Source organism: Neoarius graeffei, chromosome 19, assembly GCF_027579695.1.
Source record: "Neoarius graeffei isolate fNeoGra1 chromosome 19, fNeoGra1.pri, whole genome shotgun sequence".
NCBI classification, from domain to species: domain Eukaryota; kingdom Metazoa; phylum Chordata; class Actinopteri; order Siluriformes; family Ariidae; genus Neoarius; species Neoarius graeffei.
Window position 1 is genome coordinate 21,590,093 of NC_083587.1, and position 26,829 is coordinate 21,616,921.

The following is a 26,829-nucleotide window of genomic DNA, read 5'->3' on the forward strand; positions in this document are numbered from 1 at the left end:
AGGGGGCGCTACAGATCTACCACCTCAATCTGCTAAAACTCTGGAACGAGGAGGTCCCCGTGGCGTTGGTGTCGGTAGTTCCGGAGAAGGCGGAGCTGGGGCCGGAGGTCCAAAAAGGGACATTGGCATCTCGTACCTCTCCGGTCCCCTGTGGAGACCACCTCTCCCCGACCCAACTCACGGAGGTCGCCCAGTTGCAGGCCGAGTTTTCGGATGTGTTCTCGCCCCTGCCCGGTCGCACTAACCTCATAGAACACCACATAGAGACGCCCCCGGGGGTGGTAGTGCGCAGCCGTCCTTATAGATTACCCGAACACAAAAAAAAGGTGGTTCGGGAACAACTTCAGGCCATGCTTGAAATGGGCATCGTCGAGGAGTCCCACAGTGACTGGAGCAGCCCGGTGGTCTTGGTTCCTAAGGCCGACGGCTCGGTCCGGTTCTGTGTGGACTATAGAAAAGTCAACGCGGTGTCTAAATTTGATGTGTACCCAATGCCTCGTATTGATGAGAAGCTCGATCGACTAGGCACGGCTCGCTTTTACTCGACACTGGATTTGACGAAGGGATATTGGCAGATCCCCTTGACTCCATTATCCCGGGAAAAAAACGGCCTTTTCCACACCGTTTGGCTTACACCAGTTCGTCACACTTCCGTTTGGGCTGTTTGGGGCGCCCGCTACGTTTCAGCGGCTGATGGACCGGGTCCTCCGGCCCCACGCCACCTACGCGGCCGCTTACCTAGACGACATCATTATTTATAGTAATGACTGGCAGCGGCACCTGCAACACCTGAGGGCCGTCCTTAGGTCGCTGAGGCGGGCGGGGCTCACTGCCAACCCGAAGAAGTGTGCGATTGGGCGTGTGGAAGTACGGTATCTGGGCTTCCACTTGGGTAACGGGCAGGTGAGCCCCCAAATTAAGACAGCAGCGATTGCGGCTTGCCCGAGGCCCAAGACCAAAAAGGGGGTGAGACAGTTCCTGGGGCTGGCTGGCTATTATCGTAGGTTTATACCTAATTATTCGGATGTCACCAGCCCGCTGACTGACCTCACTAAAAAGGGGGCGCCAGATCCGGTCCAGTGGATGGAGCAGTGCCAGCGGGCTTTCTCTGAGGTAAAGGCTGCACTGTGTGGGGGGCCACTTTTGCACTCCCCTGACTTCTCTCTCCCTTTTTTGTTGCAGACGGATGCGTCGGACAGAGGGCTGGGAGCTGTTTTGTCCCAGCGGGTGGAGGGAGAGGATCGCCCCGTCCTATACATCAGCAGAAAGCTGTCAGTGCGTGAGGGGCGCTACAGCACCATCGAGAAAGAGTGCCTGGCGATCAAGTGGGCGGTCCTCGCCCTCCGTTACTACCTGCTGGGGCACTCTTTCACCCTCTGTTCGGACCACGCGCCCCTCCAGTGGCTCCACCGCATGAAGGATGCCAACGCGCGGATCACCCGTTGGTATCTGGCACTCCAACCCTTCAACTTCAAGGTGGTCCACAGGCCGGGGGCGCAGATGGTCGTGGCGGACTTCCTCTCCCGTCGGGGGGGGGAGTCGGCTGCGGGCCGGACGGGTGCCCGGCCTGAGTCAGGTGGTGGGGGTATGTGGCAGTGGGGGCGTGGTCAAGCGCCGCTCTGTGACAGGAGGGCGGAGTCAGGGAAGGTAAGTGGCAGAATCGCGACACCGGAGGGTAATTAACCTATGTTTTGTGTGTGTTTTCCCCAGTAAACCGCGCCCTACTTAAGGAGGGAAAGGGAGAGCGGAAGAGAGCTTCTTCCCGAGCAGAGACGACAGTGTGTGTGCGTGCGTGTCTCTGACTGTCGGTTTACATTGCGAGACTGAAAAGTTCTGCAATAAAGCCTTCTGTAAACCTTGATCTCTGTCCTGCCATCCTCTGTGCTCCACCCACACGCTATTCACGCTACAAATGGGAAAGAGATGTTGTGTGATTGACTGTACAAATAGATTTAATAAGAAATCAGAGCTCTTTTTACAGACTGCTGAAAGCTAAAGAAAAGAGAAGCAAATTGTGGCAGCGGGGGCATGGTCAAGCGTCGGTCTGTGACCGGAGGGCGGAGTCAGGGAAGGTAAGTGGCAGAATCACTGCACCTGATGTCTGTTAACCTGTGTTTGTGTGTCTTCCCACGCCCTATATAAGGAGAGAGAGAGCAGAGGAAGGGAGCTCTCTCCCCAACCAGACAACTGATGTGTGTGCGCGCGCGTGTCTGTGGTACTGGGGGATTGTAACAGCTGAAAATAAAAGTTTTGAAAACGCAGTTCTGGCCTGCCGTACTTCTGTGCTCCACCCACCCGCTCAAAGTCTTACACAAATGTTATTTAGAAAAGGTCAACTTTTTTCATTTTTAATAAAAGGAATATTTTCATTCAATAATTATTGCTTGTTATTAAGAAAGTGAAACGAAAGAATTTTTTTTTTAAATTTAATAAAAGGAACATTTAAGTTGATAAAGAATAGGAAAGTAAAGGTTGCATTTTTGGGGGAATAAAATTTCTTTAATTTTTGTCAACCATATTATGGGAAAATCAAATCGTGAGCCCAAGATCATGAATCGAATGGAATCATGTACAGTATCGTGTGAATCATTACATGCATAATTGCCAACAATTCTGGAGTCGACTATCATATAAAAGCTGGCATAAAATTCAGATCTCAGTGATTTATAAGTACCCCTGCTGTTATGATTGTATGTTTGACTTCGGGTGTTTGGGTTTTATTTCCACACAATAAACTTAAAGTTACTTAAGCAATAGTGTTTCTCCAGTTATATGTGCCCAAATATAAATAGATTTGCAATCAATACATTAAATGCATCATTACTAAAAAGAAAATCAGCTAAACATGGGCTGACCAGAATTTGACCATCAGAGGAGTCGTCTCTGATGTATTTCTGAAAACTCTGTTATCTATTAGCCACTCTGTATAACCAATTACATAAAAGGGTAACAATAAAAAGTTGTACTATTCGGCATTAAGAACATATGTACAGTAAACACTTCAAATATGTAACAATTGTTTTTCTGTATTAGACCCTGACACTAAGAAATTTATACTAATACCTTCAACCCAAACAAAAGCTCAACCATCAACAGCGTCTTCTCGGTTTTACTCTCAAACAAAAATAGAAACTAGAACAATCAAACTCTTGATCCTGCAATGAAAACCAGCAGTTTTCTCTGTTCTAACCAGAACATAATTATTCCCAAATGGAGAATCTCCTGAGCGACTTGCACATCCATCCCCCAGCTGTGTTTCAATTCCACCATTGACACATGATCTCCAATTACCTCCACTCTGCAGAGCCGTGGCTTTGATTGCCATCATCTGGTGCTCTCCTGGGGTCAAAATTCTCCCAAATTATCACATTTTTCTAAGTAATTTCAACTTTATTTAAAGAAGATACCAACTGTGATCAGTACTTTAAATTCAATGGTCACTCCATTAGCCTGGAAGCCCATTTAATTTTCAGCATTTCTACAGCAAGTAAAGGATAACGATATGGTTGCTAAGACAACAAGCCACACCTCCTGGCGCAACAATGACATTTGTAAATTAAATTTAAAACATAAATAAATAAAAATCACAAGCATGACAGAGTGGTAGCTCCGCTGTTAAGATTCTGCACTACTGACCGGAAGGTTGTGAGATCAGATCCCAGTACTACTACAAAGCCTTGAGTAAGATCCTTAAAGTGCTAGTCTTGTGGAAATGACTTCATAAAATCCCGGGTTTTCTGTGTGCGATATGCTCAAAAAGGCAGAGCTGGACACAGTACCCAACTTCATTACTTAAGTCAAAGTACAGATCCCACTGGTCAAATGTTACTCTGATACAAGTGAAAGTTGTCCAGTCAAATTTTCACCAAGTACTGAACTACTTGCTTTTAAAAATACTTAAGTACATTTTCTTTCAACACGTTGTATTATTGCCACAACGCTTACAAAACCTAATGCCTCTGAAGCAACCTACTGGATTGACAAAATGAACGCATGCTGTGCCATCATGGTGGTTTAACGTTAAGCTAGATAGTCAGTGACGCACCACCTGACATGCTAGCAAACTCTTTTCAAACTTGAAATCATATTGGGTAGCTAACATTACTAGAAGAAAAAAGATTTCTACATTGTTTATTTGGCAAGATTATGCTAAAGCATTTCTGAAAGGACTTCAGATAAGTTAACGTTATTCATGTTAGCGTAACTCCATGTTTGCATGCTAACTAACAGTGTCCAAGTTAACTAGCTATGTGTAAACGTTAGCTGTGGACAAGGCGATGGCAACTTGGCGGGAAAATCCATAGAAAGTCATTTGACTAACCAGACTGCATAGCTATTGTAATGTTATCGCTAGCTCTAAAAGCACAGACAACTCCATTGCAAGCTTTCTCTTGGAATAAAACGTTTATATATCTCAATATGCTCCCGCAGGTTGGAGAGCGAGTTTTTGTAGGCCGTGATGTGGTTCGTTTTAGACAAACATTTAAAATAAAACAAATCTTTAATCCTTTCAGAAAACTGAAACATGGGTTCGTGGGCCATGGGTGCGAGCATTCCCCAGAAGAAGCGCCTCCTTCCATTCTGCCATCAACTGATCATGTTCAAATAACGCTGCTGAGAAACTGAACTTGATTTTATAGTCAGTGGACGTGACGCGACCCGAGTGATTACTGAGAAGTTGTTTCAGTGTCACCTGCAAAACAACCAATCACGTTTTAGAAAAGAAACCATCCACTTTCAAAGCTGCTTCATAGGAACGAGGACCTTGATATAGTGAAAAGTACGATATTTGTCTTTCAAATGTAGTGAAGTTAAAGTCATAAGTTTCTTAAAAAAAAAAAAAACAATCCCAGATACTCAAAAAGTGTACTTAAGTACAGTACTCAAATAAATGTACTTTATTACAGTTCACCCCTGCAAATATGTTGTAAAGTTCGCCGATAAGGGCGGCACGGTGGTGTAGTGGTTAGCGCTGTCGCCTCGCAGCAAGAAGGTCCGGGTTCGAGCCCCGTGGCCGGCGAGGGCCTTTCTGTGCGGAGTTTGCATGTTCTCCCCGTGTCCGTGTGGGTTTCCTCCGGGTGCTCCGGTTTCCCCCACAGTCCAAAGACGTGCAGGTTAGGTTAACTGGTGACTCTAAATTGACCGTAGGTGTGAATGTGAGTGTGAATGGTTGTCTGTGTCTATGTGTCAGCCCTGTGATGACCTGGCGACTTGTCCAGGGTGTACCCCGCCTTTCACCCGTAGTCAGCTGGGATAGGCTCCAGCTTGCCTGCGACCCTGTAGAACAGGATAAAGCGGCTACAGATAATGAGATGAGATGCTATTTGGCAGCGCATAGGAAAGTGTATCAGACCTGAGACCTCGCACTGCAAAATCTTTACATGATCCACAGATAGTATTTGTGGTAAAGTGTGTGTGTAGCTGTGCACTCAAATCTCGGTTTTTGATCTCACACGGCCACACACACACACACACACACACACACACAACTGCCAATGATCTTCCATACATCTTCCTTTTTGGCTGTATCTTTGTACAGCTTGTGCTTGTCTTCATAAAGCATGGGATTCTTTGATACTTCTATAATCAGCTTCTCCTTCACTGATACAACAAGGATGTACAAAAACAGCATGTGCTCAGACAACGCCACATGTAAACAATTACCTGATCGGTCAGATGTTTTATCGGATCAGGTTCAGGTCTGGGAAAATAAAATAAATCGGTCCAGAAGCAATCTCACCGTTATTGATAAACCCAGGCCTGGGCTATAGGTATCGTTATCGGTCTGGTGTGACGACCAACCACAAACTGCAGGGGACTGATTTATTTATAGTTATCGGTATTGTGGGATCGAGCCTTTTGTAGGTATCATGTGCCATCTTGTGTCTAAGAACTACAACTCCCAGCCAACTTCCGCATTGACTGTCACGCCTGGGCGGGATCACGTGCATCATATCCAATCTTGAATACACAAAATCATTAATTACACCTACACTTTAGGCACACCAGATCCATTACATTCTTAAGAATGCAATGGATTTGAAGTCAGATTAAATAAAGGAAATTTAAAAAAAAAATAATAGCACAAATAAAACCTGTATACACTACCGTTCAAAAGTTTGGGGTCACCCAGACAATTTTGTGTTTTCCATGAAAAGTCACACTTTTATTTACCACCATAAGTTGTAAAATGAATAGAAAATATAGTCAAGCCATTTTTCTGGCCATTTTGAGCATTTAATCGACCCCACAAACTCAATCTGCTCAAAGGAAGGCCAGTTTTAAAGCTTCTCTAAAGAGCTCAACTGTTTTCAGCTGTGCTAACATGATTGTACAAGGGTTTTCTAATCATCCATTAGCCTTCTGAGGCAATGAGCAAACACATTGTACCATTAGAACACTGGAGTGAGAGTTGCTGGAAATGGGCCTCTATACACCTATGAAGATATTGCACCAAAAACCAGACATTTGCAGCTAGAATAGTCATTTACCACATTAGCAATGTATAGAGTGGATTTCTGATTAGTTTAAAGTGATCTTCATTGAAAAGAACAGTGCTTTTCTTTCAAAAATAAGGACATTTCAAAGTGACCCCAAACTTTTGAACGGTAGTGTATGTACCTGCTGAAACAGTTACCGGAGAATCAACCATAGTTTTAAATGTATTCACCCAGCTGCTCTGATTGACTTGGATTTGGGTTTCCTTTTGTTTTATTTAACGTTCCAGCCTTTTAATTTTGGACCACCGAGCTTTCTTATCTGATCTCAGAGGTAGGCAATTATCACACTGTAAATCAGAGGAAAGAGGTGGACTTGATGATGGCGGTCTTGTAAAGTCTGGAGTGAGAGGTGCAGGAGTACTTGAATGAGAGAGTGGAGTTGTAAAACTATTTTATAGTTGCAGAGATACTGTGATTTTAGTAAAAAATCAAAATCAATAACGGTAATTGCGCGCTGACCCCCACCACACATACACACCCCTCTACCCAACATGGCACAGAATAGAAAGGGTCTACAGGGTCCTAACTGGTACTGTTAGAACCAGAAAAGGTTGTAGTTTTATGAGCAACTTCGTTTTGGAGGTGAAGCCGAACAAACTCCTGGCTGCTGTGCGCTCGCTGCACACAATGCGTATGGCACAACATGTCACCCACTTCTGCTGGCTCCAGCACTGAAAGTGACTAACACAAGCTTGACCCTTACTGTGCAGTGAGTTCTTTGGGATGGTGCTTCTGACTTTTGTTTCCAGATCGTAGGAGCTGCTCCGTCTACCAGACGTCGCTCAAATCCTTCTATGTGAATTTGCCTCATAAATTTATCTTTTTCAAAATGTATGGCGCAGACACCAAACTGTCCTGTCCGTACAAATCGAACCCGTTCATTCTGTAAGTGTCCTGCCGACTTTGGGCTATAACGGGTCAAAATTCCACTTTAATGGGCTACACTTGAACAGCCTTGAACGACACACCTCTTAGGAGGCATGCTTTGGTTTTAATTTTGTTTTGGAATTTAAAAAAAAAATAAAAAATTCGTTAAAAATGTGGTACACCTTGCAAAGCAGACGAAGCCAGAAATGCCATGAACTTTCAAGCGTTGCGCATGACATCACTTCCTTTGAATTAACAATAATTCACCAGGAACGCATTCGTGTAATGGCGGACTCAAAGAACCAAACTTTACCAGCTAAATAGAACATGTTCCTGGTCTCATTAAAATACAAATTAGACAGTAAACTATTCAACATGTCTAGTTTTAGAAGGTATAATTTCCAGGGGTGATGTCATTTTTGTAAGACTAGCACTTTAACTCCTCCGCTGCTCATCTCCGTACTGATACAGATCACTTCAGTGTCTAAGTAGCAAATGACAAATTCTGTTTGGAAAGTCTGCCCAATTTCTGAGCTCAAAGTGTTGGGAACTTTGCAGGGATGTCATCACAAATATGGTCCATGGTCTACTATTTTGTGTCCATGATGGATACAACCATGTCCTAATATTCGGCATCTCAGGTGAAAATTCAAATTCAGTCCCAACTGCTTGAAACTGCTCATTGAACTCAGAACTGAATGAACAAGAACATTTTTTTACAGAATTAAAATATGTTTATCTGTTCTTGAGACATTACAAAGCAAAGATTGAAAAAACGGCTTAATTTTGAGAAAACTGCCGTAATATTCTGTATGAGGATCACATGGTCCAAAATGGGCCTCATTAACCAATGAGATCAAATGTTTTTTCTTAATAGCGTTTCTATTTTTCAAGATATTGACATGGAAATTGGCGGCACATAGATGGTTGTATTCTGAATACAAAGCTTGAAAAATTAGTAAAACAATTATGCAAATTAGTATTAATTATGCTACTTAGGTAAGACCAGTAAAATTGGTACACTCAATAAAAAAAGTAATAAAAGGATTATTTCTAACACCCTGTCTGTATGGTGAAATACCGTGACCGAGGTCTTGAAAGTACTGAGCGAGGCCCTCTGGGCCGAGGTCAGTATTCAAGGCCGAGGTCACGGTATTTCACCATACGAACCGACCTTAAGCTGGTAAATAATATATATTTTTTTTTCTTAACCAAATTCTAACAGAAAATGAGAGCGCCCGAAAGGGAAAACCGAGCCGAGCCGCCATTTTGAATCCTCATTCATGGCTGTAATGCAAATGGCTTCCTCCTCGGTATACAAGTGCACTTCCATGGCAGGAAAAAAAAAAAAAAACTACATTTTGCCGCCTATGTAGTCCCCTATTTATACAAAATTGAGTCATTCAGGATTCAGCCAGGGCGGCACGGTGGTGTAGTGGTTAGCACTGTCGCCTCACAGCAAGAAGGTCCGGGTTCAAGCCCCGTGGTCGGCGAGGGCCTTTCTGTACAGAGTTTGCATGTTCTCCCTGGTTTCCCCCACAGTCCAAAAGACATGCAGGTTAGGTTAACTGGTGGCTCTAAATTGACCGTAGGTGCGAATGTGAGTGTGAATGGTTGTCTGTGTCTATGTGTCAGCCCTGTGATGACCTGGCGACTTGTCCAGGGTGTACCCTGCCTTTCGCCTGTAGTCAGCTGGGATAGGCTCCAGCTTGCCTGCGACCCTGTAGAACAGGATAAAGCGGCTACAGATAATGAGATGAGGATTCAGTCATACTTTTGCTCGGCGTTAGCAACAGTTACAGGTTTTTAGCTTTCTCCTGAAATGTTTTCTTTTATTTCTTCTTCCTCAGGGTAGTAAAACTCGCTTTCGCTGTGAACACTGTCATTATCGCTATCCATGATGTAAAATTAATGCTATTCTCCTGAGAAATGCTGGCAAAAATTATAAAATTTTTGATAATCTTATAAACAAATCTTAAAAAAAAAAAGAAAAATGTTGACAAAAATGTTGTTGTGAACGAGCGAGTCGCCAGAGATCCGTAACCGGGGTCCGTAACTGGGGTCCGTATCGTAGGATACGGACCCGCTCACCAGCCAATCAGAGTGCAGGATTTGATGGAAACCGCACCACGAAAAAAATAATGATTATTTCGATTAATATTCACAGCTTTCAAGGTGAACCTTGAAAAAACTGGTCCACGTCAAATAAACAATTCCAGTTAATTGAACTGAAATTGGACACTCGTGTTTCTGACTTCCGTTTTGTTTTTTTTGTTTAACTTCGACCACTAAGATCTCAGTATTTTTCATCAAAACAACGAGTTATATTCTAAAATAGTTATTTATTTACAGGAATCAGTTTTATTTGAAAAAATAAGTAGGTAAAGCTATGAAAACTCACTTCAAAGTCTCCTGTGAATCATAACATAAAAACCAGCTGATGGAAAATTTTGCTGAGTCCATCAGAAACAGTGAGAGCGAGAGAACATCCCTATAAAAGTTATCTGATTGATATTCATGGGAAATCCAGTCAGAAACCGATCAGGAGAGAGAGACACACACACAGAGAGCCTGACTGCTTTCCCGTGATTCACAAAGCACTGGCAGTTTCACGACGTCACACGAGACGCCATTTTGAATCTTCATTCACAGCTCTTTTTACTCTGTTGTACCAACTTCAACCTGCCGTTACTCCCAAAGTACTGAACAGATTTTAACCAGATACATTTCTTTGGAAAGCAGAAATAAGATTTTTAATGATAGTATTCACAATAGGAAATATTCAAGCGTTAAGCAAGACCGATATGGAAACTTAGATGAACGTCTGCATGCGCAGTTTTCACAGCATGGCCAGCGAGCGTCTGACATGCCTACTAATGTATGAGAACCTGGCGAGCAATTTCAGTCTCTGATCTGCCACTTACAGGTGAAAAAATGAAATATCTGCTGTCTTTTCTAGCCACAAGCTTCAAAATCCTGAAGGCTTGCATGGACAGTTTCCCAATTGGAAGAAAAACTTTTCAACTGCAACAGTGAGCTTTCCATCTCAAGATACAGTGGTGCTTGAAAGTTTGTGAACCCTTTAGAATTTCCTATATTTCTGCATAAATATGACCTAAAACATCATCAGATTTTCACACAAGTCCTAAAAGTAGATAAAGAGAACCCAGTTAAACAAATGAGACAAAAATATTATACTCGGTCATTTATTTATTGAGGAAAATTATCCAATATTACATATACATGAGTGGCAAAAGTATGTGAACCTCTAGGATTAGCAGTTAATTTGAAGGTGAAATTAGAGTCAGGTGTTTTCAATCAATGGGATGACAATCAGGTGTGAGTGGGCACCCTGTTTTATTTAAAGAACAGGGATCTATCAAAGTCTGATCTTCACAACACATGTTTGTGGAAGTGCATCATGGCACGAACAAAGGAGATTTCTGAGGACCTCAGAAAAAGTGTTGTTGATGCTCATCAGGCTGGAAAAGGTTACAAAACCATCTCCAAAGAGTTTGGACTCCAGCAATCCACAATCAGACAGATTGTGTACAAATGGAGGAAATTCAAGACCATTGTTACCCTCCCCAGGAGTGGTCAACCAACAAAGATCACTCCAAGAGCAAGGCGTGTCATAGTCGGCGAGATCACAAAGGACCCCAGGGTAACTTCTAAGCAACTGAAGGCCTCTCTCACATTGGCTAATGTTAATGTTCATGAGTCCACCATCAGGAAAACACTGAACAACAATGGTGTGCATGGCAAGGTTGCAAGGAGAATGCCACTGCTCTCCAAAAAGAACATTGCTGCTCATCTGCAGTTTGCTAAAGATCACAAGGGCAAGCCAGAAGGCTATTGGAAAAACGTTTTGTGGATGGATGAGACCAAAATAGAAATTTTTGGTTTAAATGAGAAGCATTATGTTTGGAGAAAGGAAAGCACTGCATTCTAGCATACGAACCTTATCCCATCTGTGAAACATGGTGGTGGTAGTATCATGGTTTGGGCCTGTTTTGCGGCATCTGGGCCAGGACAGCTTGCCATCATTGATGGAACAATGAATTCTGCATTATACCAGTGAATTCTAAAGGAAAATGTCAGGACATCTGTCCATGAACTGAATCTCAAGAGAAGGTGGGTCATGCAGCAAGACAACGACCCTAAGCACACAAGTCGTTCTACCAAAGAATGGTTAAAGAAGAATAAAGTGAATGTTTTGGAATGGCCAAGTCAAAGTCCTGGCCTTAATCCAATGGAAATGTTGTGGAAGGACCTGAAGCGAGCAGTTCATGTGAGGAAACCCACCAACATCCCAGAGTTGAAGCTGTTCTGTATGGAGGAATGGGCTAAAATTCCTCCAAGCCAGTGTGCAGGACTGATCAACAGTTACTGGAAACGTTTAGTTGCAGTTCTTGCTGCACAAGGGGGTCACACCAGATACTGAAAGCAAAGGTTCACATACTTTTGCCACTCACAGATATGTAATCTCATCTCATCATCTCTAGCCGCTTTATCCTTCTACAGGGTCGCAGGCAAGCTGGAGCCTATCCCAGCTGACTACGGGCGAAAGGCGGGGTACACCCTGGACAAGTCGCCAGGTCATCACAGGGCTGACACATAGACACAGACAACCATTCACACTCACATCTACGGTCAATTTAGAGCCACCAGTTAACCTAACCTGTATGTCTTTGGACTGTGGGGGAAACCGGAGCACCCGGAGGAAACCCACGCGGACACGGGGAGAACATGCAAACTCCACACAGAAAGGCCCTCGCCGGCCCCAGGGCTCGAACCCGGACCTTCTTGCTGTGAGGTGACAGCGCTAACCACTACACCACCGTGCCGCCCAGATATGTAATATTGGATCATTTTCCTCAATAAATAAATGACCAAGTATAATATTTTGTCTCATTTGTTTAATTGGGTTCTCTTTATCTACTTTTAGGACTTGTGTGAAAATCTGATGATGTTTTAGGTCATATTTATGCAGAAATATAGAAAATTCTAAAGGGTTCACAAACTTTCAAGCACCACTGTATAAATCACTGGGTTAACAATTCATGGAATCCCATACTTTGAAGCAGTCAGTGACAAGCAAACACGATAATCTCCTATAGGTTTGATTATTGGGGGAAGCCATGGCCTAATGGTTAGAAAAGTAGTTTGGGGACCAAAAGGTCACTGGTTGGATTCCCTGGACCAGCAGGAATGGCTGAAGTGCTCTTGAGCAAGGCACCTAACTCTCTACTGTTCCCCAGGCTCCTCTGGGTATGTTGCATGTCATTCTGGATAAGAGCATCTGCTAAATGGCTGTAATGTAAATTATGGGCTACTGAAAAAGGCATGTGCTTGGTCATCTGCCATATCAGTCAAATTGCACTGGATTGTGTTCATGTTGAACTACACTTGGATGGATGCTGAAAGTGTCTGCCATTTCCGTCAAATTGGTTTTCAGTATCATTACCGCCGACAAGGAGGTTAGGTTTGCAGTGTGGTTTGTTTGACTCCAAACAGGATCGTGCAAAACCTACCCACCCGATTTCCATGAAACTTGGTGGAAGGGTTTTGCATGGGCCAAGGAAGAACCCATTAAATTGGAGTGCATAGGAGTCACGAAGCAGATCCATGAACTTCTTTAAATTTTGGCTAACACTGCGAGATACAACATTTGCCATACATCTTAAAATCCAGTAGATGGCAGAAAGGTCAATAGTGACAAAACATAACCAATGTAGAAATACAAGGACTCCACATCACAATCCACATCCACGGGTACCAGTAATCCTCTGGTATGCACATGCAGACAATTCTAATAATTTTAGAAATATATCCAGACATATAAAGTGGTTGCGGTTGCAGACTTGCATAGTATAGAAGAGTCAACTATTGTCCTTGGCAGAGGTCTGTCCTGTCCGAGTGCCCTTCTAAATTTGTATTTTGATAACCCAAAAGTAAATCTTTTTAGTGGGGCTTTTAATGGTATCTTGCTATGACAACAATTGAAAGATTAATGGTAGATAATTCTGTGCCATTTATTCATACCTTCAGATTCACATGACTGTTAAACAGTGAAATTAAAAAAAAAATCACTACACACTGGCACCTTTATAACGTATCCAATGACTGCTTTGAGAAATAACCAATGAATAAGCAAGACATGACATAGCATACACGGAAACGCACCTCACACTGTGTGTTACATGGTGTTAATGATAAAATAAGCATGACTCACCGTTATGTTCTGAAAAAGCTGTTTGAGATAATGGATCTCCCCGGGACTGCTGGGAATTATTCTCAGAACCTGATCACTGCAATAAAAACAAGGTTACTGAGAAGCGGGCCATACAAAAATTTACTAGAAGATTGAGAAGTACAAAAGAAAGTCTGTTCCCTCTTTTCTCCAGTGTGACCTTTAAATGAAGCCTATCCAAGCACACTGTTCAGACAGTCCAACCTCAGGAACTAACTCAAGGACTCAACCAAGCTGTTTGGCAGTAGGATTTGAACTCACAACCTTCTAGGCACACGTTGAAAATGCCAACATCTGACTTGAGACGGAATCAAGAATAAAAAACAGCCAGGTATAAGGTGGATGCTGAATATTTATATACGGTATGCATCAAATTATATTTAAAATGTCAGCACTGCTGCCCTCTCTCTTAGACCACACTGCTGAGGTCTTCTATATAAACAATCGTTAGGTTTTGAGGTCAATCATCTACAGTGCCTTGCAAAAGTATTCATCCCCCTTGGTGTTTGTCCTGTTTTGTCACATTCCAACCCGGAATTAAAATGGATTTTTGGGGGGTTAGCACCATTTGATTTACACAACATGCCTACAACTTTAAAGGTGCACATTGTTTTTTTTTTATTGTGACAATAATTAAGATGACAAAACAGAAATCTGGAGTATGCATAAGTATTCCCCCCCAAAAAAAGTAAATACTTTATAGAGCCACCTTTTGCTGCAATTCCATCTGCAAGTCTCTTGGGGTTTGTCTCTATTAGCTTAGCACATCTAGCCACTGGGATTTTTGCCCATTCTTCAAGGCAAACTGCTCCAACCCCTTCAAGTTAGATGGGTTGCGTTGGTGTACAGCAATCTTCAAGTTACGCCACAGATTCTCAATTGGGTTGAGGTCTGGGCTTTGATTAGGCCATTCCAAGACATTTAAATGTTTCCCTTTAAACCACTCCAGCGTAGCTTTAGCAGTATGTTTAGGGTCATTGTCCTGCATCCTTCATCCCAGTCTCAAACCTCTGGCTGACTCAAACAGGTTTTCCTCCAGAATCACCCTGTATTTGGTGCCATCCATCTTTCCTTCAGTCCTGACCAGCTTTCCTGTCCCTGCAGATGAAAAACATCCCCACAGCATGATGCTGCCACCACCATGCTTCATTGTAGGGATGGTGTTCTCAGGGTGTTGGGTTTGCACCACACATGGCATTTCCCATGATGGCTAGAACGTTCAATTTTTTTCATTTGACCAGAGAAATCTTCTTCAATGTGTTTGGGGAGTCTGCCACATGCTGTTGGGCAAACTCTGAATGTGTTTTCTTATGCAATGGCTTTTTTCTGACCGCTCTTCCATAAAGCCCTGCTCTGTAGAGTGTATTGCTTAAAGTGGTCCTATGGACAGATCCTCCCATCTCCGCTGTGGATCTTTGCAGCTCCTTCAGTGTTATCTTTGGTGTCTTTGTTGCATCTCTGATTAATGCCCTCCTTGCCTGGTCTGTGAGTTTTGGTGGGTGGCCTTCTCTTGTCAGGTTTGTAGTGGTGCCGTATTCTTTCCATTTTGCTATAATGGATTTAATGGTGCTCCCTGGGATATTCAAAGTTTGGGATATTTTCTATGACCCAACCCTGATCTATACTTCTCCACAACTTTGTCTCTGACCTGTTTGGAGGCTCCTTGGTTCTCATGTTGCTTGCTTAGTAGTGTTGCAGAGTCAGGGTCCTTCCAGAACAGGTTGATTTACACAGACATCATGTGACAGATCATGTGACACTTTGATTGCACACAGGTGGATCTTAATCAACTAATTATGTGACTTATGAAGTGAATTGGTTGGAGCAGCTCTTATTTAGGGGTTTCATACGAAAGGGGGTGAATACTTATGCACACTCCAGATTTTGGTTCTCATCTTAATTATTGTTTGGGTCACACACACACAAAAAAGTGCACCTTTAAAAGTGGTAGGCATGTTGTGTAAATCAAATGGTGCTAACCCCTAAAAAAATCCATTTTAATTCCAGCTTGTAATGCGACAAAACAGGACAAACACCAAGGGGGATGAATACTTTTGCAAGGCACCGTATTTAAGACCTGAATCGGGCCCAAGGATTTTCCTACAGACGTCATATTTAGATTTGAGCTCACGTTACACTGGCTTAATCATGGTTGATTCACTGTCTGCCCAATGAGCACACATTTACACTATAATTACACGTTTACGCGCACCAATGGTCTGAAAGTATTAGACTTTTACTCAGCTCAAGATACAATCAATTAAAAATTAAACAGCATGCCGAGACCGTCATCGTCCAACTACAAGCTTCTAATATTCCCTGGATTACTGAAATTCATGGACGTGACTCTCAGTCTGACTTTTGTGACACTTCCAATAATGTACAATGCTAGCTTAACAACTAAGACGTGCATGGATGAAACACAAGGCGGAGGAAGTTAACCGCAGTTAAGATCTATAATTAATTAGAAATCGGTGTGAAGATGGTTATTGCCAGTCAATTTTAATGACCTTGTTTTAAAAGCTGTAATCGTTGTCCATTTTCCACCAGACCCATAAAAACACAGGCCTGTCGCACAGCATTGTTCAATAATTGCATTATCACTGTGGTAAGAATGTTTAGCATGAACGGATGGAAAATTGCTGGCATGTGTATTCACATTGTAATCGGACTCTGTCGGAGTGTATACGAAGGTTACGATAAACAGATTATGTTTCTAAGAGAAAGAGAAGTGGACTACTGTGTTCGTATAAACAAGTCGAGTTCACTGATAAACAGTCCTAAAAGCCAGAGTCGAGCTATTGCTAGAGTCTGGTAGTTTCCAACCCATGACTCAGAGTACTCAAGCACCAACTACTTTCACAGGATGAAGGCACTTGACCTACATTCAGACCACAGACAATGACGTGTGTTTATATGATGGTGATTATAAAAATGGCACCACAACAGCAACAATGGTTTCAATGGAGACACATTCTTGCTTGGTTTAACATGCAACAATGTCCTTTAAGATCAGTACATTTGGTAATTTCCCCATTAGCGTTCTACTATATCTATAGTGATGTTCCCACATCCAAGAACACGGTTTTGTCTTACACTATGAAGTGAGCACATGTAGTGACTCTAAGGCCCTGTCCACACGGCAACGGATTCAGGTGAATCTGATAAAATTGTTTATCGTTTCGGCCTGGCGTCCACACGGCACCGGCGTTTTGGGTGCCCCAAAACGATATTTTTTGAGAACGGGTTCCAGAGTGGAAAAATCTGGCAACGGCGCCGTTGCGAAGTCGTCTGGATGAGTAGAACGGATTTGTTTACGATGACGTCACAACCACATGACTAGAACAAGCAGCACTCTCGCTGTTTTGTATGAACCACTGCATTGCATTCACTTTTGTATACAGCTTTTCTTTTAAATAAACAAGTAACTGAACCATTTCTTGAATTTCTTTTTTTTTATTGGATAAGACTGCTTTTCAAAATGTTCACACACAATAAGAAAATTAAGTTATATAAAACTATGCACACTAATAAAACTAATTTGTACACACAGAAGGCACGATTTCCTCGCGTAGTCGCAGCCATCTTCTTCTTGTTGTTGTGTGCTTGTTCCTGTGAGTGCTTCACGCCGGGTAGAAGAAGGGGTTTATGCGCATGCATCCTACTTCTTCTATTGTTCTGGTGTCTCCGATGGGACCGTCTTACAGCGCACGTAGAGGTGTGGCATGTGTATTGCATCGTTTTCAGCAAGCGTTGCGTTGCCATATGTACCTGATAATTTTACTGATCCGTTGCCCATGTGGACCCGATATTTTTTTAAATAAAATCTCGTTGCCGTTGTCGTGTGGATGTAGCCTAAAGCCTGTGTGTTGTACATACACCAGCCACTTTAATAGAAACTTGTTCTTGATTCTACCGTAAGAGTCCTGTTCTTGGTTGCAGGAGTGGAACCCAATGTGTTCTTCTGCTGTTGCATGCTGAGATGCTTTTCTGCTCACCACGGTTGTAAAGAGTTGCTATGAGTTACTATATCCTTCCTGGCAGCTCGAACCAATCCGGCCATTTTCCTCTGACCTCTTATCAACAAGGCGTTTGTTTCCACCCACAGAACAGTCGCTCACTCAGTGTTTTTTGTTTTTTTGCACCATTCTGTGTAAACTCTAGAGACTGTTGTGTGTGAAAACCCCAGGAGATCAGCAGTTTCTGAAATACTCAAACCAGTCCATCTGGCTCAAACCAACACCCATGCCACAGTGAAAGAAAGTCACACTTTGAGATCACAGTAATTTTTCCCGTTCTGATGTTTGAAGTGAACATTAACTGAAGCTCTTGATTTGTATCTGCACGATTTGATGGATTGTGCTGCTGTCAAGGGATCGGCTGATTACAGAACTGCATCAAACAGCAGGGGTGTGGGTGTTCCTGATAAAGTGGCCGGTGAGTATATGGTAATAAAGAATTACAGGCTCGTTAATATTCAAATGCTTTGCAAATATAAAACCTTTTTAAAAAAAAACTGAAATTCTGTGCAATATGTAGCATGCGAGGGATAGAGAGGGTTACTGTTTCTGTCGAGTTTTGTTTTATCCCTTTGTCAACATGGGTTTCAAATGGGTTCTCAGATTTCCTTCTACCTCTCAAAAATACAAGGTAGGTGGATCACCTGGACCCTGACCAGGATTTAAACTCCTTGAGCCTACCCCCATTCCCACTCATGCTCACAAATCTTCACCACCCGGATCTGTGGTGGCACGTAGGTGGCCCATCTATTAATGTTGTAGTACTTGAGATCAGTCTTGGTCTTGAGACTTTTTGAAGGCCTCAGTCTCATCTCGAGTCAAGACCAAGACCAGTAATGTTCAACATTTTATCGTAAGTGTGTCATGCAGTGTAGAACTCGCACTGGTCTGGTCCTGGTCTGGTCCTGCCTTGCTCTTGGTCTTGACTTGGTCTCAACCCTAAAAGTCTTGGTCTGGTCTCAGTCTCGATACCAGCCGATCTTGGTTTAGATGGTCTTGACTACAACACTGCCATCTATACACAAACAAGCATTCTGGACTGGAAGTCAGTTTTCTAAACGGGTTTTCCCAGCCAATATTTTTATCATGGTCTAAATATCTTCCAGGTTATTTGTACAAGTAAGAAAAAAAAAAAAAAAAACACAACTATTGCACCTCCAAATGGTTGAACTCAAATAGTGAACTATAATGGGCCAATTTTGTAAGTGTAATCCTGTAGGTTCCTGGATTTGGCAAAAAGAGAAACCTTCATCCAGTCATCCTACCTCTGCAAAAGAGCGCTGCTCAATTTATGATGATTCATTTTGTACTTTCCTTTGATCAAATCACTCTGCAAATCTCAAATAACTATTGACAGTCCTTCACCTGTCTTTGTTATTAGAGAGCAATATCAGCGCTTCTAGGCAAAGAGGAGATGAAAGATGGTCTTTATGGTTTGGCTGACACCTACACGTTCCATGACAAAGGTTGGGGGAATCGGCAACTGCAGACAATGACGCCATTTGCATCACTGAACAGCATCGTCTAATTTTAGCAAGTGGGTAATAAGAATGCTGCAAGTCAAAGCTGCCCTTGTACTCTGGGAGAGAATCAGTGTTTTTCTTCTCTAATATACACTTTGGGTGGTGTGTCCCTACGGCACTATGAGCGGCAGAGTTTGCTCCATGACGTCACAACTGTAGTGGTTCCTTTGTGCTGGGCTGACGTGTGTGACATGATGTGGTTAGAATGGTATTAATGGTATTTAGAGAACCTGCAGGGTGTGATGTGAGCTCATACCTGTAGAGAGAAGATCTAATTTCCAAAGCAGAAGATTAGTGAAGTTGGTTGAGCTTCTATAATGACAATATAAACCAGCTCTAAACAAGCAGGGATAAATGACTTATAGGCTTAAATGCTGATTAGCTAAAAGAAACAATAGTTTGAATACACAAGATACGCATTATCCTGGGAGAATAACAGCCATCATATGCTAGCAAATTTAGCTACTGGATTTATCTGCACAATATAAGAGTTAGCTTAATGTTCGATAGCCTAGTAGTGAACCTAGCTGGATGTAATTGCTAGCCTAAGGCCAAGTTTACATTAGACCGTATCTGTCTTGTTTTCTTCGCGGATGCACTGTCCATTTACATTAAAACGCCTGGAAACGGGAATCCGCCAGGGTCCACGTATTCAATCCAGATCGTGTCTGGTCCGGTGCTGTGTAAACATTGAGAATACGCGGATACGCTGTGCTGAGCTCTAGCTGGCGTCGTCATTGGACAACGTCACTGTGACATCCACCTTCCTGATTCGCTGGCGTTGGTCATGTGACGCGACTGCTGAAAAACGGCACGGACTTCCGCCTTGTATCACCTTTCATTAAAGAGTATAAAAGTATGAAAATACTGCAAATACTGATGCAAATACTGCCCATTGTGTAGTTATGATTGTCTTTAGGCTTGCCATCCTTCCACTTGCAAGATGCGCTGAGATCACACACACAGCGGCTCAGTCCTGAATCACTGCTCGTGCACTTCACTCACGCGCTCTGAGCTGCGCAGGGCCGGAGTGCACACCCTCCAGAGGGCACTCGCTGTTCAGGGTGGAGTGATTTGGAGCGCAGGATGCCTGCGGAGCCGAGCGTATCCGTGTATTGGTGTTGCTGTGTGCACACTAATCGTTTTAAAAACGTTAATCTGATGATCTGCTGATATGGTCTAATATAAACCCCACCTAATTCTCCCTACTTTGCTGGACAACTTGGCTCTTCACATAATATATTATTTAGTCGACTATTGGCTAGCTGGTCAAATAGCTATTGCTGGGGAGGTGACCGTAACCAACTTCACTGATTAGCATTAGTATAGCGTTTTGTTTAGCTTTAAGTATCTTAGCTTAGCTAATGTTAGACCAAGTATTACATCTACAGTGTCTTGCAAAAGTATTCATCCCTCTTGGTATTTGTCCTGTTTTGTCACATTACAAGCTGGAATTAAAATGGATTTTTGGGGGGTTCGCACCATTTGATTTACACAACATGCCTACCACTTTAAAGGTGAAAGTTGTTGTTTTATTGTGACAATAATTAAGATGAAAAACAAGACATTAAAACAGGACGGCATTAATCAGAGATGCAAAAAAAGACACCAAAGATAACACTGAAGGAGCTGCAAAGATCCACAGTGGAGATGGGAGTATCTGTCCATAGGACCACTTTAAGCCATACACTCCACAGAGCGGGGCTTTATGGAATAGTGGCTAGGAAAAAAAAAAAAAAGTCATTGCTTAAGAAAACACGTTTGGAGTTTGCCCGACAGCATGTGGCAGACTCCCCAAACACATGGAAGAAAAGTCTCTGGTCAAATGAGACTAAAATTGATCTTTTTGGCCATCATGGGAAATGCCATGTGTGGCACAAACCCAACACCCTGAGAACACCATTCTTACAGTGAAGCATGGTGGTGGCAGTATCATGCTGTGGGGATGTTTTTCATCTGCAGGGACAAGAAAGCTGGTCAGGACTGAAGGAAAGATGGATGGCACTAAATACAGGGCGATTCTGGATGAAAACCTGTTTGAGTCAGCCAGAGGTTTGAGACTGGGACGAAGGTTCATGTTCCAGCAGGACAATGACCCTAAACATAGTGCTAAAGCTACACTGGAGTGGTTTAAAGGGAAACATTTAAATGTCTTGGAATGGCCTAATCAAAGCCCAGACCTCAATCCAACTGAGAACCTGTGGCATAACTTGAAGATTGCTGTACACCAACTCAACCCATCTAACTTGAAGGAGTTGGAGCAGTTTGCCTTAACTGAGGAATGGGCAAAAATCCCAGTGGCTAGATGTGCTAAGCTAATAGAGACAAACCCCAAGAGACTTGCAGATGGAATTGCAGCAAAAGGTGGCTCTACAAAGTATTGAGTTGGGGGGTTGAATACCTATGCACACTCCAGATTTCGGGTTTTCATCTTAATTATTGTTTGTGGCACAATAAAACAATTTTCACCTTTAAAGTGGTAGGCATGTTGTGTAAATCAAATAGTGCTAACGCCCCAAAAATCCATTTTAATTCCAGCTCGTAATGCAGCAAAACAGGACAAACACCAGTGGGGATGAATACTTTTGCAAGACACTGTATATACACCGGTACACTCACTGGACACTTTATTAGGTACACCCACACCGCTGCTGTTTGATGCAGTTCTGTAATCAGCCGATCCCTTGACAGCAGCACAATGCATACAATCATGCAGATACAAATCAAGAGCTTCAGTTAATGTTCACTTCAAACATCAGAACGGGAAAAATTACTGTGATCTCAAAGTGCGACTTGCTTTCACTGTAGCACGGGTGTTGGTTTGAGCCAGATGGACTGGTTTGAGTGTTTCAGAAACTGCTGATCTCCTGGGGTTTTCACACACGACAGTCTCTAGAGTTTACACAGAATGGTACGAAAAACAAAATAACACTGAGTGAGCGACAGTTCTGTGGGTGGAAACAAACACCTTGTTGATAAGAGAGGTCAGAGGAAAATGGCCAGATTGGTTCGAGCTGCCAGGAAGGATATAGCAGCTCATAGCAACTCTTTACAACCATGGTGAACAGAAAAGTATCTCAGCATAACACAGCAGAACAGCAAATTGGGTTCCACTCCTGCAGCCAAGAACAGGCATCTTAGAATCAAGAACAAGTTCCTACTAAAGTGGCCGGTGAGTGTAGCTCACCAATTGTATTCTTAGGGTCTGACTGGCATGAGGAGAATTTTTTTAATTGACAGAGACTACAAAGTACGGTAGGCTACTCCGGATAAGGATGTCTGCCTGGACATCTCATCTCATTATCTGTAGCCGCTTTATCCTGTTCTACAGGGTCGCAGGCAAGCTGGAGCCTATCCCAGCTGACTACGGGTGAAAGGCGGGGTACACCCTGGACAAGTCGCCAGCTCATCACAGGGCTGACACACAGACAGACAACCATTCACAATCACACCTACGCTCAATTTAGAGTCACCAGTTAACCTAACCTGCATGTCTTTGGACTGTGGGGGAAACCGGAGCACCCGGAGGAAACCCACGCGGACACGGGGAGAACATGCAAACTCCACACAGAAAGGCCCTCGCCGGCCACGGGGCTCGAACCCGGACCTTCTTGCTGTGAGGCGACAGCGCTAACCACTACACCACCGTGCCGCCCCGGAAAGGTAGAATTAGGCTAATATTGGCAAGCTTTTTAAGCAAACTAGGCTAGCTTCTCAGGTCATGTTAGACAGCTAACTCAGATAAGTTAGCTTAGTTATCTAGCTATCCGACTATCAGTTTGTTTGTTTTTTAAAGAAAGCTACACTGCATTAAACAAGCATGCTCACTCTATTCAACTTCAACCCTTGACTTCGTTATACAAACACGTAACATTTTTAGACACTTGCTGTCTCCAGTTGACTAACAAGTCACGCACACCTCACATTACATATTCGTAGAGTCATGTCTGTAGAATCTTGTATGAATACTGCATGTCCTTGACATTCTGTGGCCTTTGACAAATTTGTTTCCTGCGACTGACACTGGAGACTGCTTCCAAAAATGCTAAAACACTCTTCACAGAAAAATTCACCATATCAACAATTACACTTTAAAAAAAAAAAAAAAAAAAAAGTTATTTACGTGGCCATCGATCACACAAGTTCATGCCGATGACTCACATACAGTCACACACAGTGTATCCTTGTTATGTAACCAAATAAAGGAGCAATTCCAACCATAGCATCTGCCAATTTAGATATTAAAGTCTAACCCGAGGCTGTGATGGCTCACAGACCCGCATGCCCCGCTTCACCCCCTCTGGAAGGTAAAAGCATGTTAATCCGCAGCACAATAGCCTTCCCTACTGGAATTCTCTCCAGAGTTCAAGCATGTAAGCTGCCACACGACCTTTACAAACCGCAAACCTAAATCAGTAGAGTATACAAACACACATGACAGGCGAAGAAAAACAGGCATTCCGACAAGTTGTATTCAGCGTGTCTATACTTGTTTCGCCAACGTCAGCAGTTGCAGCGTGCTCTTGTTTTATTCTCACACGTAATTAAAATCATCCATGCTAGGCATGACCTGAGAGTTGGTTAGATGATCTACAGCACCATGATACTATTTGGAACATACAACATTGTTATCACATGCAGTTAAAATGACATCCATCTCCCTGCTATGGAAATAACTGAAAATAAATAGATAATTTCATCTCATCTCATTATCTGTAGCCGCTTTATCCTTCTACAGGGTCGCAGGCAAGCTGGAGCCTATCCCAGCTGACTACGGGTGAAAGGCGGGGTACACCCTGGACAAGTCGCCAGGTCATCACAGGGCTGACACATAGACACAGACAACCATTCACACTCACATTCACACCTACGCTCAATTTAGAGTCACCAGTTAACCTAACCTGCATGTCTTTGGACTGTGGGGGAAACCGGAGCACCCGGAGGAAACCCACGCGGACACGGGGAGAACATGCAAACTCCACACAGAAAGGCCCTCGCCGGCCCCGGGGCTCGAACCCGGACCTTCTTGCTGTGAGGCGACAGCGCTAACCACTACACCACCGTGCCGCCCACTCTCAGAAAATAAAGTATATTATCCATACAGGACACTTTTTCGATGGAATAAAACATGAGTTCCATTCCCTTTTAGTAGGTTTCATTCATTTGGTTTGACAGCATGCAATATTGTTAGCATATCGCTTATCCTACGTGTATTACATCACTCTACTCAATAGAGAATGAGCGTTGAATATGGTTTACGATATTGCATGGTTGTCAAGACGACATGACATGACACGTCGGAGATGTAAAACTTCCACGCTAGAGAGCGACTGACAATTTGTAAACAAACATGGCCGCCAGGTTTGCTTCGTTAAATGCGGAAGATTTTGAGAGAATTTTGAAAGAGAAAGACGCGTCGAACACCTGAAAGGAATGTGTGTATAATAATAATAATAATAATAATAATAAAATATTGGCTGGCTTGGGGCGGCACGGTGGTGTAGTGGTTAGCGCTGTCGCCTCACAGCAAGAAGGTCCGGATTCGAGCCCCGTGGCCGGCGAGGGCCTTTCTGTGCGGAGTTTGCATGTTCTCCCCGTGTCCGCGTGGGTTTCCTCCGGGTGCTCCGGTTTCCCCCACAGTCCAAAGACATGCAGGTTAGGTTAACTGGTGACTCTAAATTGACCGTAGGTGTGAATGTGAGTGTGAATGGTTGTCTGTGTCTATGTGTCAGCCCTGTGATGACCTGGCGACTTGTCCAGGGTGTACCCCGCCTTTCGCCCGTAGTCAGCTGGGATAGGCTCCAGCTTGCCTGCGACCCTGTAGGACAGGATAAAGCAGCTACAGATAATGAGATGAGATGAGATGGGCTGGCTTTTTTCGTGGTATATCAGATATATTCTATTCAGCTACTCGTCTTCAACTCGTTCAGTATCACGCTAGCTGATTGGAATATATCCGATATCCCACTCAACGCCAGCCAATATTATTTATTTATTTATTTATTGTACCTTTAAGGGTACAATGGCTTGTCACTGGGGCAGTACCTACTAAGGTACATATCTGTACCCTTTATATACTGCTTGGGAACATGTACGTACCTTTTTGGCCCTCAAAAAGGTACACAGTTACCAAAAGGACAAATAAATGAGCCCTAGGGTGTATATTAGTGTAGACTGTATCTTTGGGGGACAGAAATGGACTCCTACTGTCCCACTATTTCTGACAGCATACAGACAAGAATATTCACTTGGTTTTGACAAATCTTGCCAAATAGGTTCACAGAATGATGCATTTAAAAGTCTTCCTTCATTTATAACTACCTGGTCAGATTAGGTAACTAGTTTATTTATGTTTTGAGGAAGAGAACATACTAAATTGATTAGAAATTCTTGTGGGTAGGCATGGGGGCGAAAAAAAAAGTGCCCCGATCTCGTGCACCTGTGAGCTCTCAATCAGTTCTGAACTCAAGTGATGTAGCTGAGGTTGAGGAACTGTCAGAGCCAGAATACACACGATGAGGTTTAGGCCACGCCCATTTTTAATAGAGATATGGATATTTAGAGCACTAAACAGATACAGATTGTGCCATTAAGTTACACACACACTGCCTACAGGTGAACATTTTCAGGCTCCGTCACTGGGATGGTGTTTTGCATCGAACTCGAGATGAACATACACTACTGTTCAAAAGTTTGGGGTCACCCAGACAATTTTGTGTTTTCCATGAAAAGTCACACTTTTATTTACCACCATAAGTTGTAAAATGAATAGAAAATATAGTCGACATATTTTTCTGGCCATTTTGAGCATTTAATCGACCCCACAAATGTGATGCTCCAGAAACTCAATCTGCTCAAAGGAAGGTCAGTTTTATAGCTTCTCTAAAGAGCTCAACTGTTTTCAGCTGTGCTAACATGATTGTACAAGGGTTTTCTAATCATCCATTAGCCTTCTGAGGCAATGAGCAAACACATTGTACCATTAGAACACTGGAGTGAGAGTTGCTGGAAATGGGCCTCTATACACCTACAGTTAGGTCCATAAATATTTGGACAGAGACAACATTTTTCTAATTTTGGTTCTGTGCATTACCACAATGGATTTTGAACAAAACAATTCAGATGCAGTTGAAGTTCAGACTTTCAGCTTTAATTCAGTGGGTTGAACAAAATGATTGCATAAAAGTGTGAGGAACTAAAGCATTTTTTAAACACAATCCCTTCATTTCAGGGGCTCAAAAGTAATTGGACAAATTAAATAATTGTAAATAAAATGTTCATTTCTAATACTTGGTTGAAAACCTTTTGTTGGCAATGACTGCCTGAAGTCTTGAACTCATGGACATCACCAGACGCTGTGGTTCCTCCTTTTTAATGCTCTGCCAGGCCTTTACTGCAGCGGTTTTCAGTTGCTGTTTGTTTGTGGGCCTTTCTGTCTGAAGTTGTCTTTAACAAGTGAAATGCATGCTCAGTTGGGTTGAGATCAGGTGACTGACTTGGCCATTCAAGAATATTCCACTTCTTTGCTTTAATAAACTCCTGGGTTGCTTTGGCTTTATGTTTTGGGTCATTGTCCATCTGTATTATGAAACGCCGACCAATCAGTTTGGCTGCATTTGGCTGGATTTGAGCACACAGTATGTCTCTGAATACCTCAGAATTCATCC

General features: G+C 43.0%; 1 protein-coding gene across 1 annotated transcript in view; it reads right to left on the bottom strand.

Annotated features, from left to right (window-relative positions):
* cpa6 (carboxypeptidase A6) overlaps nucleotides 1-26,829 on the bottom strand; it is a 99,773-nt gene that overhangs the window by 66,692 nt on the left and 6,252 nt on the right. Inside the window, exon 2 of the mRNA XM_060899861.1 lies at nucleotides 13,603-13,678. Coding sequence (XP_060755844.1) covers nucleotides 13,603-13,678 — 76 coding nt within the window. The remainder of the gene's footprint in view (nucleotides 1-13,602; nucleotides 13,679-26,829) is intronic.